General features: G+C 46.5%; 1 protein-coding gene across 1 annotated transcript; it reads right to left on the reverse strand.

Moving 5' to 3' along the window:
* Positions 1-5,956: 5,956 nt before the first annotated feature.
* Positions 5,957-16,000, reverse strand: LOC104549149 (uncharacterized). The gene is made up of 6 exons (XM_010201055.2): positions 15,940-16,000; positions 14,843-15,121; positions 12,655-12,903; positions 8,272-8,409; positions 7,540-7,659; positions 5,957-6,117 (listed from the first exon to the last, which is right to left on the reverse strand). Exons 1-6 carry the CDS (start codon positions 15,998-16,000, stop codon positions 5,957-5,959), a joined length of 1,008 nt encoding a protein of 335 aa, XP_010199357.1.
* Positions 16,001-19,440: the final 3,440 nt, after the last annotated feature.

Below are 19,440 nucleotides of genomic sequence, written 5' to 3' on the forward strand. Positions count from 1 at the left end.
GGTTTTAGCCACATTTGAACAATTTAGGGGCCTATCTCTGCCCCTCCTCCCCTTCCATCTTCCTTATCAGTAAACGGCCATTGATCTCCAGACAGTCTGCTTTGATACAGGCAGGGAACAGTTTCTTTAGTCCCTACCAATAGTGGATGGTAATGCGATTCATCCACGTTGCTTGCTGCTGATCAAAGAAGGATGGAGGAAGGAGTCTCTCAGTCCCAGAGCTGGCCAAGAGCTCCACAAGATCCCATCAGCCAGCCTTGAGTCACACAAGCGACATTTGTGAGAGGCCAGCCTGAAAGATTCTACACTTCCCAGTGGTCCTGCACAGCCTAGAGACAACTCTCAGCTGATCATATCCAACTTAAACTAATCTTGATATAATTTACACAACACATTTGGCTTGCTGGAAAATTACAAATGTTTAGAAGAGTTTCATCGAAGCGCCTTCTAGGTTCTCAGTAGACTCTCCTGCTGTCTCCAGCCACATCCCCTGCCTGAGAGATGAGTCATGTAATCGTGCAGAAAGGAAATGCAGTACTCATTGTGAACAAAACCAATGCAGAATGCAGTTGCTGGTTGTCAAAGGTCACGGGGTCCCCACTGGGTGACAACGCTGTTTCCCAGCCTGTTTTACACCAGAGGACAGGAGGAGAGCATATGCTCAGGAGGGACTTCACCATTTCATACAGCCAGTGCTTGATTGCACCCAGGCACTGAGCAGCCTGACCAAAGGCACAAGTTATCCCTAAAGCCTAATCCGTGCCTCTGTGGTGACACATCACCAAATTTTACTTCTAACTGAAACAGAAACGGGTGATGCTGCTCTTCTTGTCCACTTCTGTTACTGGTTCTGTGTGTTTACTTGTGGAAGTCCATGGGGCACCTCACTGCTCCCCACCTGGTGCAAGTAATACCTCCACTTCTGCATCTTACACCACCACCAGCATTAGCTGGCTAATGTAAGAGACACAGTTTTGAAGATACCTATCAGTGACACCGTATCCTACAGCTGAGTTACAAATGCACTCTCCTTGTTTTGAAATGAATTGCAATAATTCATAAAAAGTGACACAAACTTAGTAGGCACAAGACTAAAATCTAGAAAGGTTTTTTCCAACGATACCAAGATTCTCATCAGAAGTTAACGTAACCACTGCCAGCACACTCCTTTAGTAGTTATGTTTCAGTTGCTATTGTAATATAGCCCATTATCAGTCCTTTCTATCCTCTATCAGACTCGTCAACTTCTACTCTGTTGTTTCTGTAGAGCTGATGGTGGCAGGGAGAGTTGGTCCTCCAGCTCCCCACAAACTGCTGGCTCTTGCCCTGGTGTCTCTGTCCCTGTGCTGGGCTCCATGGGAGGACCCCCACACTGCTGGGACACATCATGCCCGTTATGCAGCCTGGGGTAGAGGCTGAAAAGCAGAGCACAAACTGTTTCCTCACTGGGATTTTCTGACATAAGAATCTTGTGGGTATGAGTTCATCGTGAATGCTAAAACAAAAAATCTGAAGGGATTATTCCCCTTCCTGTGCTCCCGGTTATCAACATGTTTCCCTTCTGCTTTTGCTTTCAACTATATCTTAAGCCAAACAAATCATTTTTTGTTCTCCTTTCATATTCATAAACTGCATGAATGACATGGTGAAGACTACATATTACATTTTATGTCATTTGTTGTTTAGCATATGCCACAAGCAGAGGGAAATTTTTCTCTTCCCACCACAAAACATTGACATGGATATAAATCTAAACATCCATTCTGCACAGAACTATAAACCATTGGTGAGTTGTCTCGGCTGGAAAGAAACCACATCCCAAAACATCCATATTTCCCACAGAGCAGAGCTACCCATGTCCTGCTAGCACTCAATGAGCAAAGGCATAGACCCTTCCTTGCTCCTAGCCTTCCCCAGCGAGGACTGGTGTGCAGAGAGGATGGCATGAATGGCAGCTCTCTGTGCAAGTCGCCTTGCCTGGAAAGCACCAGCTCCCCACCTGGAGGTCAAAGGCATCCAGAGGCAGCCCAGCAGCAGGAGCTCCCTTAGCAACCCGGAGAGAGTAGAGCTGCCCATGGCACTGCCTCACCAAGACCATTAGAAGCCCCAAAGAGGCAGCACAGACATCTGTTTCTGGTCAAATTCCTGATAGTGTCGTGTGCATCCATACCAGTGCTGTGTGCACCCATACCCATTCCTCTGTCAGAAAGCCCCAGACCCAAAAGGATCCTTGCTGCTGCCTGGGTGGGGCAGTGCCATAGTCAAGCTGGAAAGCAACTGCAAATTCAGGCGGGTGATTCCTTGGGGTGCTAGGTTCACAGGCTACTGGACAGGATCACCCATATTCGGTCACACCACTGTTCCAGGGCTAACCCCATAATGGTATAGTCAAGGGATTTTATACGATTACAAACCATTAAGACATCAGTTTTACATTTGGGCTCACTGGTCTAAGGGTGAGCATGAGAGAGTCATCTCCTCCTTGCAAAAGGAGCTACACAGTCAAGCATCCTCTCTCACAGCTAAAGTGGCTCATGTATTGTAAGAAAAATACAGATGGATAAAGAGAGGTAGAACAAGACCCTCTCCCTGCATCCCTTCACAGAATCACAGAATCTCAAGGGCTGGAAGGGACCTCAAAAAATCACCTAGTCCAATTCCTCTGCCAGAGCAGGCCACCTAGAGTAGGTCACACAGGAACCCATCTAGGTGGGTTTTGAATGTCTCCAGAGAAGGAGACTCCACAACCCATCTGGGCAGCCTGTTCCAGTGCTCCGTCACCCTCACAGTGAAGAAATTCCTCCTTCTGTTTCTTTGGAACCTTTTTTTGTTTCAGCTTGTACCTGTTTCTCCTTGTCCTATCATTTGACACCACTGAGAAGAGCCTGGCTTCATCCTCCCGACACCCACCTTTTATGTATTTGTAAACCTTAATGAGATCAGCCCTCAGTGTCCTCTTCTCCAAGCTGAAGAACCCCAGCTCCCTCAGTCTTTCATTATAAGGGAGATGCTTCACTCCATCATCTTGGTGGCCTTGTGCTGAACTCTCTCCAGCGGCTCCCTGTCCTTCTTGAACTGAGGGGCCCAGAGCTGGACACAATCTTCCAGGTACGGTCTCACCTTCCCTGCACATCATAGTTGGAGCAAGGCACCAGAGCAGAGCTTGGGGAGCTGCTGGGACACACAGATGTGCACGCACATGAGCACACACACTCAGATAGGGACTAGTCATGCCACTGTCCTACATCCTCTCCCGGTCTGATTAACAAACAAATGTCCTTGTAGTCTCTGTATCAGAGTGTCAGAGACTCTGATTGTCTCTGACTATCCAAGTCAGCTCTAGTCAGCAGTAAACTTGTTATCCCCTTTCTTTTATTTGGTGAAAATTTGGAAACCAGCCTGTACTTTCAGTGAGAACTATAAAGAAATAATCATCAAATATCAGAACTTCAGCATTTCCAACACAGGTTAGAAAACAGATATTTTTATTAGGAACAAAGATCGTTGCAGGGGAAAAAAAACAAACCAAACCAAAACACAACAAATAAACCCACATCAAAAGAGAACAGTAGTTGGGCATCAACATATGCAGTTAAAGGAAGAGCACAGGCTGCATGACTTCTGACCTCACAGTTAACAACCTTTGTCCCACTGTTTAACAGTATATTCAGCAGGGAAGGACAGAAAACTAGCTGTGTCCTATCTGCTTTGTAAATCAGTACAAGTCTTAGATTCCCATCTCGATGGGGAAGATCCTTCTCAGCCTGGGGTTACAGCAGTGATGGTTCTAACAGCTGCTGGGCTACTCACAGCTCTCCCACAGCTGCCAGGCAGCAGCAAGGCAGCACTAGGACAAGATGGAGACAGGGTGCACCAGCCTAGAAGCACGAGGCTGCCCCAGGTCTGTCACTCTCTGCACCCCAAACGCTGGCAGATTCTCCAGTGGAACTCAGAGCACCATTCAGTCTTTGAAGCATCTACTGGAGTCGACTGTCCCCTGCCTGCTCCTGCCAGAAAGTGCAGAAGAGAGGCAAAGCCAACTACATTCCTGCATTTTGGTGACAGTTGCCCCTGGTCACCTCCAGGCAGCCTACACTCCCCCAAGTGCTCGGCCTCACATTGTTATTTGACCCACAGCCTCTGAGGAATGTTTATACTGAAAGGAGATAGCGCAGCACCATGAAGAAAAGAATTAGCATCTCCCTCTTACCGTGGAAAATCTGATTCCTACGACAGCCTTAGAAAGCAGAGATAGGCTGAATCACCACCAGCACGGCACACAAGATCCAAACATCTTCTAAACTGGGGCACGGGACAAGGAGATAACAAGAACAACCACCTATGGTATGGCTGGGCATCACCAGTGCAGAGCTCTGCCTTGTGCACAGACACGAGACTTCCAGGTGAGCGTGCAGCCATCCCGCCAGCTCCCCCATCTGGGAGAGAAGCGTTCAGCTTGCCTTTGGTTTTGCTGGGGTATTTGCAGACCTCACTGGGTGGCATTTGCAAGGTATCCCTCAAATCAGTTTCCAAGGGATTTGTGGCATAATGTCAGCACAATATAAAATGGCAAAGGGAGGAGAGGAATGCAACACACACCTCCTCATTTCTTCTGAATCCTGACCTGTACCATCTCTGCTTTTACTCTACCATGCCCTTCTAGCCCATTGGGCTGGTTTGACACCAACATGCCTCACTTCCAACTACCAAAATGCACTTGCACAGCAAATACCTCTCTTTGGTAGTGCATCCTGCAGCATTCCCTGTGGCCTGACAGCCCTGTAGCCCCCCCAGCAGCCTTGTCAGAGACTCAGGGACCCGGTCCTTGTCCTTTCCTCACCTCATCCTTCTTCTCTGCAGGTCTATCACAGCTATTCCACTCATAAACCTCCCCTGAGCGGGACAGGACATGCATAAGAGCAAGACTTCTCTAGAAGATTCTAAAAATTGCTGCTGTCTGTGCAAATAACAGAGCCCTGAAAAAGCCTACATGCACAGGCAGATGGCCAGCTTCATCAGCTCACAGTAGCTAAACCAAAGGCACTAATGCTTGCACTGATGAACAATCTCAGCGTTATAATCAACATTTCTGCCAAAATTACACACCCAAGCCGCAGACACCCTTCTGCTGCAAGCAAGCAAGCTAGTGACAGAGCTGTTTTAAGCCACTGGCAACCCAAGTAGTCAGGTTCTGCTGAAAGGTAACTGATGGCTCCCTGGCACTGCAGGGCATGGAAAGGCGAGCAAGCCAGTAGCACTGCCCAGGGTCTGCACGTAGCAGCCCTTTCCACCACTGCTGGCCCCAAGCAGCAAATAGTGAGGGCCAACAGAAATGGTCTGTAGCTCAGAGGAGCAATTCAGGTAAAAACCCATCACAGCAGTTGAAATTCAGCTGAAACTTCCAGTGAGCTTTGCTTTTTTTTTTTTTTTTAATTGCTGGGCCTGTGGAAAATGCCCCAAAATCTCCTGAGAAAAGGCTTTCTCAGGAAATTTCTGGCAGGCCCTTGTTTCTGTCTGGGACTGTCAGGCCACTTCAGACTGCCTGTCACGCCTGCCCCTTGCAGGAACCGCTGGCTGGTGGGGACATGGCAAAGCGTGGGATGGGCAGGGAGCAGGAGGAACCACCCATCTCATTTCAGGCTGTCCTCTAGGGCATCACTGTTTACTTGCAGGCTTATTAACAGGCAAAAAAATCATCAAAGAGCTGCCCAGTTTTGTTTGTTAGTGAATTTGTCAGCCCCTGGCAGAGCGGTATTGAAGCCACGCGTGTACTTTTCCTTGTATTTCCATTTGCTTGGGGTTTGGGGTTTTCTTTACAGGAAGTTAACAGGCCTGATGCCTCTCATCTTTCCCCTGATAAAATTTTCTGGACCAATTCTTACATACAATGAGACTACGGGATGCAAAGGACAGGTGTTGCAGGTTTCAAGACAGGTGGAACAGCAAACATGCCAGATCAGTCATCAGTTGGATCCGGGAAACTGTCCGAAGCATTTTCCTGACTTTCCACATCAACTATGACCTCTGGGTCTGGAATTTCCTCAGGCTCTGTCTCCACTGGTAAGTTTTCTTCTACCAGCAGCTGGGGCTCAAGGCCTTGACCACTCCGGGCAGCATCTGGCAAAGAACGGAGAAATGGTTTGTAAGTGTCCACGCTAAGCTCCTGCTCATGGGATTCCTCCACCCAGCCCCTGACACTGCAAGCTGCCTGACCCGCTCAGTCCCCTCTCCCTCGGCCTCTGCAAGCCAAATTTCAATTTTCTTTGTAACTACCCATTTATTGAGCTGTCCATCATGGGTTTAGACACTTTGGTGCAAAAGCTCTCTGGGTTTAACTGCCCAAAATGTGTCAAAACACCAAAGCCAAATCTATTCAGTTACATCTGAGTAACTACAGCTGGCTAACAGCACACATTTAATATGTTCTCACCTAAACAGTTTCCACATGCACCTCTGCTTTATACTTATTTGTAGGAAATTAAAGATAGGATACTTTGCTAGTTAACTGACAATGGGAAAATTTTTAATTAAAAAAAAAGTTGTACACTTTTATTTACTATTAAACAATGACATGAATGACTTACATCTATTTCTTTCTTGCACTACGTTCATGAGTAGCATTTAATAGTTTGAAAGCAGAGCAAAGCAACATCCAAGGTTAGACAAGAAGCACAGCTGAGCTGCAGAAAGGCTGTGCATGGTACAGTGAAGGATATCAGAAGTGGAGACAGCAGTGCGGAGACCAGACTATGACCATGACATTGTTGCTCCCATTTGTGATGTCTCTGCTAGACCTACTTCACCTGATAATGGTTCATTATTAGGGAAGGTGCTGCCAGCATTCATGTTTGTTAAACAAAATTGAGGGAAACATAATGCAGAGATCGAAGTATTAATATCAAGCACTCACAGAAGGTTTCTGAAAGGTTTTTATCACTCTCTTGACCATATTGTGCTAAAGCTGTGGGATTTTATCTTTTAAATCCTTGAAGGATTTAAAATGTGATCATATTCCCAATTTAGCACCAAGTTAAGGAAATGCACAAGCCTCTGACTGTGGTGGGATTTGGCTCAGCATATTGGTGGATGCTGCTCTGAAGATGACCAACTGCAAAAAGAACGCCAATACTTATAAAAAGTTACTGATGAGAAGGAGAGCGATATAATCACATGAACATTGCTAAGTTTTGGGGGGTTGCTGCTTTTGAGATATGTATTTTAGCACAGGAGATACTGGAAGAGAAGGTCTGCAGTCTGTTGGCACTACCCTCTGTGGGATGCTTCTGAGACAGCTGCCACTACATCTCCTGGCTGAGTGAGGGCAAGAGCCGCTCCTGTGCAGAGGCCGAGCACGAGTAAGGTACTGATAAATGACCTGCTGCAACTTCTGTTGTCTGGACAACACGCAGCACTTTCCCTGCACTAGTGAATCCCAGGCCTCTCTCTACAGTCAGCTCCTTCCTCATCAGCCATATACATCCTTTTGTCCTTCACCTTCCTAAAGAAACTGTCTGACTCATAACAAGTCATTGGACCCACCAGGCTTTGGAGGGCAGTCGATTTGGGCAGCTTGAGCCTCGACATGGTCTCCACTGGGAGGGCTCTTCACACCTTCACTAGAGACCACAGACATTGCTAGTCCGTCATCCTTCTCCTCCTCTGTAAAACCAAAACCAGAGACTTGAAGGGAAGAGGTCCCCCACATCCCAGTAGCCTCAGCACGCTCATTGCGAGGCCAGACCACAACCATGTGCTTGCATCACCTCCTCACATGGCACTGGCTCCATTCCCGGAGCAAACAGATGTCGAGTACAGAGGGCCACTGCCAACCTGTCAGAGACCAGCTTGGCCATACTGGCAGGATCACAGCTTGGGGTGGCCTCACTGGGCATGGGCAGATTGCACTCAGAGACTGGTACTGACAAAGGACTGCCATGGGAAAACTTCAGGTCATTTCAGGATCAGACCTGAACGAGGCTCAATTTTCTTGCCCATTAAAAAGGTTTTGTTGCATTTCTGTCTGAGAACACATAGAGGCAAGCATAGGGTGAAAAAAAAAGTAAAACAAGGTTGAATTCAAGACTCCCTTGGTCATAACAGTTGGCTATCAGCAAGCAGCTTTCTGCTTTACCAGCTCAAGGGAGGACTGGCTGGAAGACAAGTAGCTAGCCAGCTGAGACCAGTTTATGCTGAAGCTATTTCAACCTCATCCTGCACAAACACAGCCCTCTGTGAGGCTCATCACAGGGGAAAACAGCATTCTCCACTCACCCGAAGGCACGGGGATGAACTTGTGTTTCCTCTTCATGCAGCAACATATGACTGAGGATACAGCCACCACAAGGATAACTGCAATGCCTGCGCACCCTGCCAGGATGTAAATGAACCACGGGTACTGCAGCAGGTCTCCTGCAAGAAGGACATAGCATTGTTAGTTACCAGGGTGGACAAGCTTCTTTCTCCAAATGGGAGAAAGCCTACAGACAGAGCATGGGCATTACTTGTTGCTTTGTTTCTGATCAGGGGAGGCAACAGTGGGAACTGCAGCACATTGAGATTTACATCAAATTGTTTGATTATGATATAGAATTTTTCTTCAAGAAGAGGCTTGTGAGACAAAGCTGTGTGCATTTGTTTCTGCCTACTCTGACAAGTAACCTCTGGGGTATAATTTGGGATTTTTAATCAAATTTAACAAGGAAGGTAGTGGTTTGAAAGCCAGTACATTTCAATGAGTTTTATGAAAACAGGCAGCTGAGGAGGGAGACCTAAGCTAGCATCTCCTGCTGAAAGAAAAGCCACGGAGTCTACCCTCAGAGCTTATACTAGGCCCCAGAGAATTCACTTAGGAAAGCCACGTAATGACCACACCAACCTCAAAGCCAGTCGGATCAGAGCCTGCACTTCCTCAGGCACCACAGACTCCATCCATCCGAGTAAGAGCTGCAGGAAAGCAGCTTCACTGCTGCTCGGAGGAGGATTGCTCTTTGTTCCCGATCCCAACCGAGATCATTCGCAACGCCCAGCAGGAGGCGAAGGCTCCACGTGGCTGAGCAGAAAGGCACACTCAAGCCGCTAGCAACTATTACCCAGTTCAGAGTCCGTTGCTCGGGGTTGCTCTGATGGGTCAGACTTGCATGTAGGCTGCTGCTGAGCAGGGAAACGGGTAGAGGGCATCACAGGCTTGCAGAAAAGAGAGACGCGTCCAGACTGGCTCCTTCACCGAGGCAATTTGCTGGGTCTTGGGGCAGTCAGGAGAAAAACTCTTCTTCCCGTACGAAAAAAACCCCACACACACTATATTATATCACTATAATAGAAAATCCTTAAAGCTCTTTATGTACGGCTATGCCATTCCTTTTTTAATCCTTTGGCTTCTTTCTGGCTGTGCACACACCTGCAGAGCACCACACTGCAGAAACCAACAGCTTCTATTTGGAGCTTGTTTTCAAGACCCCTGCACACAAATTGCTGTGTATCCCCAGAGGCTGGGATGTGTTTCAAACATTCCAAGACATACTACATGCTGTTCACATACTTACTGGAACAGTAAAAGCACTGTAGACAGGTGCCTCTGTGTTTGAAATCATACACACTCAAAAGCATTTTCAGAGTGCCTGTTCCAGTCTCTTTAGGAACAGTTACCAAGTTTGAAAAACCTATACTCAAACTTTCAGCAAATGACAAATCGTTCCTCTAATAATTTTATTTCCTTTCTGATGAAAGCTTAGAGAATACTGACAAAGGCACAAAGATATGGTGCTAATATTTTTTTCCTAAAACTTTGACACCTGTTGAAAAGGTCTGTTTGTGATAAAATATTGTGTTCAAAATGGGGTTGCAAGAGACCTCTAAAGATCATGCAGTTCAACCCCTGTGCTCAAGCAGGTCCACCTAGATCAGGTCACACAGGAATGCATCCAGGTGGGTTTGAAAACCTTCAGAGGACACTCCACACCCTCCCTGGGCAGCCTGTGCAAGGGCTCCCTCACCCTCACAGGAAATAAGTTTCTCCTTAAGTTTAAGTGGAACTTCTTGTGTTCCAGCTTTTTTTCCATTACCCCTTGTCCTGTTGCTAGATACCATAGAAAAAAGTGATGTCCCAACCCCCTGACATCCACCGTTTATATACTTGTAAATATTAATGAGATCTTCCCTCAGTCTCCTCCAGATTAAACAGCCCCAGTTCCCGCAGCCTTTCCTCATATGAAAGATGTTCCAGTCCCCTGATCATCTTGGTGGCCCTGCACTGGACTCTCTCCAGCACTTCCCTGTCCCTCTTGAGCTGAGGAGCCCAGAACTGGACACAGGACTCCAGATGAGGCCTCACCAGGGCAGAGTAGAGGGAGAGAAGAACCTCCCTTGACCTGCTGGCCACACCCTTCTTGATGCATCCCAGGATAATCAGTAATAAACAAGTAATAAAACAATAAATCAATAAAAGCCTTTTATGTATGCTGACTTTTTAATTTCTGAATCCTCTGCTTTAGATTCTGTGTGATCAGAGCCTTTGGTGCCTGGGAAGACTCCAATATCTCTGCAAAGTTGTTTTACACTAACAGTTACTCACAGTTAGTTTCACCAACCAACAGGTTGCCCAAATAGATGCTTTTACATAGGTCTTATACCTACAGTGGAAAAATTATATTCAGCCCTTTGCCTGGAACAAGTAATAACCCATTAAAATAATTAATTAGTGTTTAATTAATTTAATTGGACTCATAGAACCATAGAATCATTTCAGCTGGAAGAGACCTTTAAGATCATGGAGTCCAGCCTTTGTCCCAGCCCTATCAACCACCAGACCATTTCCCTAAGAGCGACATCCACCCATCTCTTAAACACCTCCAGGGATGGTGACTCCACCACCTCCCTGGGCAGCCCTTTCCAATGTCTGACAGCCCTTGCAGTAAAGAAATTCCTCCTCACATCCAGCCTGAACCTCCCCTGGCACAACTTGAGGCCTCATTTCTCGTTTCTCTTTAAGTCATTTTACTAGTATTTAGAGTTGCTTTAGTTCACTGTTTACAGACATGGTTGCATTTGGTGACTAAAAAGCAGAATCACTGCTGCTTTCTTGCTCTCAGACCCTTCCAAATACTTGCTTGTGCATGTGTCCATCCCAACAGAGCTACCACTAAATTGCCCTGTGGGCTTTTCAAGAGGAAATGAGGAACCGATACCGCACTCAGGGGACTGGGCAGCTACACAAAATAAATGATGGTGGCTGTCAGCACTTGTGTGATTTATCACAGGGCCTGATTGGACAGCCCGTGGATGTTTGCATTCTCACTCCCCAGTGCCTCAGCCAGCTTGGGCCTGACTATACTGAACAACCTCTGACCAATTTAACTGGACAAAACTATAATCCCTGCCCCATAATCACAAACATCAAACTTGTACAGATGGGGCAGTGGTGCCAACACCATCAGGCATGAACAGCCCACGGCATTCCCTTGAATGTCTGCACGGGATATAGGGCTTATGTCCGTAATTTTGCTTTCACATCAGCTGTGTGACCACCACAGCAGACAAGACAGTATCTGCTGTGGAGCTGGAGTCTCAAACTGTTTCTAAAATGCTAGGTGCTATTGCACAGTACAATGTATCTCTAGCAAAGGTGATTAATTACACCTAAATTAGTAAACAAACTTTATGGTTAAATTATGCCACATTGATGCAGTTTCCAAGTCCATCTTCACTGCCAGGGGGGAGAAAAATCTTTGCTACTGGAGATGCAAGTGAAGTTACATCCCAAGTTACCTAATCTATTTATTTATTTGTTTGTTTGTTTATAACAAATGTGATCTTACGACACAAACCAATGATATCCATCATGAGGTTCTGTCAGTTTTCAGCAGTTCTAGGACCCATATTTGCTGTCTCAAACTACAGCCTCATTCAAGTGGGGTACTTGGCATTAATGGGTACCTTGCCAATGGAGAAAGTCACAGGCTTTTCACAGAACTACGTATCTGAGCAAGGACATGGAGGGGAAAAGAAAATCTTACATTTCATAATTGCTTGTGTCTTTACCCCACTTCTGAGCAAGGACATGGAGTGGGAAAAATACCCTACATTTTCTAAGTTAATAACTTGTGTCTTTACCTAACCTCTGATGGTGTGGGGCTGATGGAGAGACATTTGTATAGACTGGTAAATCCTTGTGTAGCTGGCCTAGATAAGGAGGAGAGAGACAAGGCAAAACACTTCATCTGAGTCCAGCAGCAATAGGGCTGTACTAGCAGAGGTGTTTTTACAGGGCTGTTGCAGAAACTGGAAGGCTGACTGAGTAACGGGTGAATGTCAGAGTAGGAAGCAGCTCATTTTTCTAAACTGGCATAGAGGATCAGTGTACTGGAGAGTGCAAGATCTCCATCACCGGGAAGTAGTCAAGACCCATCTTTGATGCAGGTTCGGGTAAAAGGATCTCCTGAACAAACTTTCATCTCTCTTGCGGTTGCAGGCTGTGTCAGTCCAAGACACAGGAGGGAGAAGGAAGTCAAGGGGACACTTTCTAAAGTGATGTGGTAAGTCTGGAAGGCAGCTGCCAAAGGACAGAAGAGTTTGGTATCACACAGACAACAACAGGTCTTTAGTTTGCTGCCGCAAGAGGCCAAAAGGGAGATTTTTCTTGGAGACGCTGTTACTCACCATAGCTGCAAGACAGCAGAACAGGCCTGGTCCTGGTGACAGCATTCCCATGTTGCACCTCACACACGAATTCCCCAGGTACGGTTTTGTCCAGGAGAACCTTCTTTCCGCCATCCTTAACGCAGGCCTCGGGGGCACTGAGCGCGCTGCCATTGAGCAGCCACCGGAAGCTGCTGCCCTCGTCGCTGCTCACGTCGCAGGACAGCTCCCCGGTGCCGTTAGGAAAGCACTGCACACCTACGGCCGGCTCTGCTCCCGCGCAACAGGGACGAAAGAGAGAGGTGAGGAGCAGACTCAGCAGGGAACAAGAGCTGGATGGGACCTTCCCCCACCAGCTGGCTCACTGCCACAGTACTAATGGCAGCCAGGGAGCAATGAAGTGAGTAACCAGGCTTTTCACTGCCTGCCCCTGGTCCTGGAATACTCATCATTGCCCAACAACCCTGTGAGTGACTCTTGGTCCCTATTTCGAGGGTGTCACAAAAATCTGGCACCTCTTCATTTTTCTTGTTGAAACTGAGAAAGTGAAAAATAAAAGCCCCCCTGATCTGAGACTCGATGACCTTAAAGGTCTTTCCTAACCATAATGATTCCGTGATTCTATGAGAGGACAGTGGAAGTGCTCAAAGCATCTGGGAGCCTTTGTAATCAGCAGATAGCTGTAGCTTCAGAGGAGACTCGGCCCTCTCGTCCACCAGAGGTTTGTACTTTTGCTGTCACGCTGTTTTTTCTTCCTTTTGAGAGAGGAACTAGCACAAATAGTGCCTAACATAGGAAATGGCACCAGACACCTGCAGTCAAATAGGATGAACCATACTAGGACAATTTCAAACTAAGTAATGAATCATTGGTCTTGTTACATTTTCCTGAATTTCTCTCTACAAAGAGATAATCTATTTCCTACATTTGCTTCTTTGCAAATACAGACTAGACAGAGAAAAGGTATGGCTTTATGACACTAAGAGTAATACTGAGAACATCTATGAAAACATCTGTGTAAATGAGCTCAGAAGTCACTTTCTTCACCTGGGACATCCTCATTGGCTAAAATTCACTGCCTCCAGGAATACCTTTGCTGTGAAATCATTTCATAGGAGGAGACAAAAGTTCCTAAAGCAAACCTACTGAAAAGGAGGTTAAACTCAGGACACTTCTGCAGTCCTTCCCTACTTCCAGTCTAAGCCCCTGACTTTCATGCCAAGGAGTCACATCTTTGACCTATTCTCCGTGGTAGTTCCGCCTGTTTGCACCTGGAAAGTCTAAGGATTCATTTGTCTTCACTGAGACCAGTTTGCTCAGACATTTTCATTACAAGCTCATACACTTCAATTTCTTTTAGAAGGCTGCATAAGTGAAAGCCTTGCAAAAGGAATGGTGGAGATGAGGACCAGTGCAGTAGGGAGGCAAACCCATTTAAGCCTTCTCCATATTAACCCAAGCAATGAGCTGGATCCTGTACAGAAATGACTTTGTTTCTGTCTTCTCACCCTGCAGATGGATGAGCTGGCACATGAAGAGGAGCAACATTTCTGAGGCCAGAGGGAGGATAGGAGTGAGATATCTATCGCTGGTCTCTGAACAGACTTGGAAGATGTTGACCTCTGAGCTGCTCAGGGTGGGCAGCTAAGAATCAGAAAATCACACCTGGATTCCTTTAGCACTTTTCCTCAGCTGCATGAAGCAGGGGCAAAACCCAGAACGTCTCAACCCGGACCTGCACAGAAGTCCAGTTCACTTTCCAGAGTCAAGTCAGGTAGGATTAGCTCCTTAAAAAAGTGTGTCTACAGGCAGCAAAATGCTGTCAGTCAGTGGCAGCTTTTGTGAGAGCCATCAGGAGGAGTATTCTGGAAATCTCTAGCTACATGTCTAATACTGTAGGCTCAACTTTACAAACACTTCATGCTGCTGTCTTTTTACATCAGGGAAAAACAACATGTAGCTCAACTGACTGGCTGCTTCAAGGAAAGCTCAATAGACGGGAGAGACTGACAATGCAGATGCAAAAAGCATCCCTGAGTTTACACTCACCGTTACTGCTCCGTGAGGTGCCAGAGGCTTACAAAGCTATTCTAGAGGCATCTGTAGCTCCTGCAAGCTCAGGCAGGCTCTTAAGGAAGAATTTCAAGGCACCAGCTTCCAGCCAGGCTCACAAGTTCAAAAGCCATTTGTTGCTAAGAAGGCCACTTACCAAATACTTCCAGTGTAAAAAATCTGGTGGTGTTGTGAAAAACAAATTCATATTTTCCTTCGTCCTCTTTCTCCACACTCCTCAGCACCAGGGAGCCATTCTGCAAAATCAGGCATCTGCCGGCAGAATTGCCGCACTCGGCCAACAAAGTATTATTTAAGACAGCTGTGAAGCATCTCACATCCCTCCTGCTCATCCTGGAGAGGTTCTGCAGGCTTTGAATTCCCACAGAAAAGACTGCTGAGCCACCACTGAGCACACCGGTCCAGGTGACAGAGCCTGAAAAGAGAGGCACAGGGTGTGGGCAGCGAGCTTTGCCATGTCCAGCCATCCCCTCTCGACTGCCTCCCAGGAAAGCGAGTGCCCAGGTGAGACGTAAGAGGGACAAGACCCACCCCTGGTGACAGGCTGGGGTCACCAGTAACTGAAAATCAGAGGAGTGGGAAGCCTTCCATAAAGGCCAACTTTTCCCCCTGATAACACAAGGTGATGAAAGGCTGAGCAGCTGGTCTTTTTTCTCCCCAAATTTGACATAACTGTCTGCCACCCCTCCTCAGAGCTGAGAGACTGTGCAAAGACATTTAGGGCACCAATACCATAGACCTAGTACAGAGGGTAGCAAAACCAAGTTCTGCCTGCACAGCTGCTTTTACTCAAAGAGTCAAGTTGCAGTTTTAACTCAAACAAGTACCCTCGCACGTTTTTAAGTTGCTATAGGAAAATCAGAGGTGAGTACAAGGCAGGACAACAGCAGCTTGGGGACTAACCCAAGGTCACACTGAGCCTTAAGAGAGGGACCACGCTGCTCTCCACCTCCTCCAGCCAACATTCTGCATGCAAGGACCTTACATTCTTCGCTGAAATGCTGTTACAGATACAGTATCCTGAGAAAGGACTATATTGTTAGTTATCGTTCATTTACTAAAAAAACCACTCTGTCTTACTTCTGTCTGATTGCCCCTTTCATGCATCAGCAGTTGCAGTATTTGATGCTTTCCTAAACCTGGTAGAATCTTTAAAAGATCTCAGAGTGAAATTAAGGTGTCAGCTCATCCAGGCAAACCCATGCCAACTTTATAAAGAAAAATCCCACTTACCATGAGTAACAGATATTATCACCAGCAAGCACTGCAGAGTGAGAGGAGAGTTGAAATCCATTTTAAAGAGCTCCTCGTATCGTATGCTGAGAAGACGATCTGGCTACAGAGCTGGGTGAATATAGTGTTCAGGAAATGATGTCAGAAGCAAGAGTGAAAAAAAAAAAAGAAAGAAAAGAAACTCCATAGTGGACAGATTGAATGATGTTTCAAAATAGACCTGCAAGGTTTTGGGTGACTGAACTCAGGCTGAACCAACGGGAGCCACAATGTGCTTGGCAAAGTCCTGCACCTTGAAGCTAGCTGCAAGCGTGAGAATAGGGCCGAGAGGCGAGGAGAGACAAAAATATCTCCTGGTCAGCTTACCCCATTTAGGAAGATGCTCATCGTGAGACCAGGCAAAGGCAAAACATCTGTTTCTTTTCCAGTTTACCAAAGTACAGCATCCCTACCCAGGAGTAAGAAATCAGTCCAGTTGGATAAAGCACTGCACATGCAGACAGGGTGATTTTCTGAACTACCAGCAACAATCACGCACGTAGAGGCTCTCTAGCAGGGATGGGAGAAGGCTCTGCCTCTCTACACAAAGGCCATGTTGCCAGCCTCAGCTTTGCTAGGCTGTCCTGGTGATTGAACGGTACGTGCCATGCAGGAAAGGTCTCTGTACAGCTGCCCCAGGCTAAGAATAAAGGTTATGGGGAGTTAAGACAAATTGCAAAACCAGACTGCATGCAGTCTGAAAGCCACTCTGGCTCTGTTTGGAATGCTGATCCCATAGACAAAGCTGAAAAGCCAGTCTTGAAGAATTGCTGTGGACCAGTGATCTCCAAGGCCACGGAGGGCCAGGTACTTTGTTTGCACTCATTGAGATGACTTAAAGCACACTGGTATTCTATGCTGAGTGCTGAGGTGGATTATACAAGCAATGCAGCAGAAACTGCCTCACTTACTAGCAAAAGGAAACCACCATAGCATTAGAGCTAACATCTGGATCTTCTTAGCAGATATGCTGGGGAATAATGGTGACAGCAGTTCAGGATGCAGCTGGGAATCTTATACTTTCAAGCTATTTCCCTGGACACAGACAAAGCCCGTTAAGGAAGCTCCACATGGTGGAATTACATGTTTACACGCGTTTCTGATAAATGGTTAAATTCGTTATGCTGTGGTTTGCACTATTTTTCAAACAATTTGGCTCTGCTTGATAATTCCATCGTTCAGCCAGTGGTTTAGCCCCTCTGACTTCTTAGCAATGACAATTAGATCTCACCTCCTGCTCTCAGTGTCTAAAATTTACAAGTTTGCTCAAAGCTACCGTAGAAGCATCCTGTCTTTATCATATGTGCATAAGACATGCCCAAATCGATCTAAGATGTGACAGAAATAGCCTTCTCTGAGAAAAGCAGTGAAGTGAGTCTTCAGACACTCACAGCAGTGCAGAGGAAGGGGGAGAGAGAAAAGTATTTACAGTAAGAAACACTTTCATTTCCTTCTGTGCTGCCGATATGACATGAAGAAAATCTCTCTCAAATACCGCTGCAAGACTGGGGCCAACCATCTGCCTCGGATGCACACATTCAACCTCACCTTCATGCTTGAAGGGCAAGCTGGTAGAGCTTTGGGTTGCAGCGCTGTGGTCGAGACATGAGACAGAGCAGACAGCATGTGCAGGGTTGCTTAGAAATAGCACCCCAAAATGTTCAGAATCTCAGGAAAACAGCAAAAAGCAAAAGGGGGTCTGTCTACAGCCAAATCCAGCAGAAGTTCACCTTCTGCTCCAGCCAATGACAGCAGCCTCACAAAGCTCATGTACAGATTTGCAGTAAAATCAAAGAAAAATACGGCCTTTCTGCTGTAGCTTTGTTGTTCCAGAAGTGACTCTGCATGACTGTGACATTGCGGTGTCCTGCATTTAGTCTCCCTCTCAGTGACTCCAGGGTAAATGAATACATTTATGAGTTCAATATTTCTGACTGCAAGTGCCCCATACATCACGCAGTCTGTGAAGTCCCATTAGGCTCCTCCTGTCCCTCACATCCTCACTAGCTTAGGGGACAAAAAAAACCAAAAAGCAAGCCCAGCCACGATAAAGATGACAGCACACGCACAGTCTGTGTTGTCGTCGGTCAGCAGTCTCCTCCTAAAAACAATCCTCTTACATGTAAAGCATTTTTTAGGTGAGATTAGACATTATTTTCTAATGTTGGCTAATGGATGCTCACAACACACTTGGCTACCCAGAGAGTTCACTTCCCCTTTTCATACGAAGATGCATAAAGTTTTGCAGAAAAGAAAAAAACAATACCTTGTGAGGCTTAACAGAAACTACAAGTAGAAGGAGGAAAAAAACCCCACCAAACTTGTAGTGGGAAGATGAACTAAAATCTTTTTTACTTGGTGAGCTGCAAGCCACTGACAATATCCTGAAAGGAGAATGGAGATTCATTCCTTGCATGACACGACACACTGATGGAGTATGGGAGACTGGAAAACCTGAGCTAGCAAGTAGTAAAGCAGGAAACAAGCTGTGAAGAAATTTGTACATACTAACTCTGCACATCTTCCTTGTACTAGGCTGGTAGGCGTAGGCAGTGCTCCTATTTTTACTGTCACTAATGCATGTCAGCATTAACTGGGGAAATACATAGGCCTGACTTCACACAGAGGGAGCTGGCAGAGCTAAATGCCAGGAACTCAACCAGTGGAAACAAACCCACGGCTCCAGTGATGCGTAGAGCCGGCTCTGCAGGCTGCTGAGGGCTCCCAGCCCTGGGCCAAGGAAACACTGCTGGCTACCAGGAGGTCCACTCTTCTGTCCATCCATGGCTACACCATAGGCTGCCAGGGCAGGAACAACTTGGACTGGGAAGCACTGGGCAGGGGTACAGGATTGCAGCCGTGTTAGCTTACCTCTCCAAACCACATCTACAGCTACTCATGAGTGAGATTTTGGTTTTGTTTTTAAAGGTGCTTTGAGTGGCTCTTTGGAGAGTTTAGCTATGCAGCCTTAAGGTGGGAATGGGAGACAAGCCTAAGAGACGCTTCTGTGTGAGAGTAGCAGGACCCTAGAGGGTGACAAAGATTGACAAGAGTATGCATTCTTTATTGAATGAAACTAGCCAGAGAGCTGTGCTCGAACTCTGAACTCTTTCTTGACCAAAGAAATAGCAACAGCAGGCAAAAACTAGCAAAGACGAACACTGAAAGGTGTAGCTTACATGGTGAGAGGCTGTTGTGCATTTTGTTTCTCTAACAGCAAAGCTGTAAAATCACAGCTACTTTACAACTTATTTAGGAATTGGACATGCATAATCAGGGTATTTCTGTCAATTACATTCAGAGCAAGGGATTTTTTGAAAAAACAGGCTTTACTGGCAGAGCAAGAAGAGCGACTAGGACCTTTGGTCATAGATGAAGGGCCTCTTGTGCCAGAAACTCCACAGCCCGACACAGATCTGTAAAATGGAAATAAACCTGCAGACTCCCAGCTACAGGCAACCA

This window comes from Colius striatus, chromosome 1 (assembly GCF_028858725.1).
Source record: "Colius striatus isolate bColStr4 chromosome 1, bColStr4.1.hap1, whole genome shotgun sequence".
NCBI lineage: Eukaryota > Metazoa > Chordata > Aves > Coliiformes > Coliidae > Colius > Colius striatus.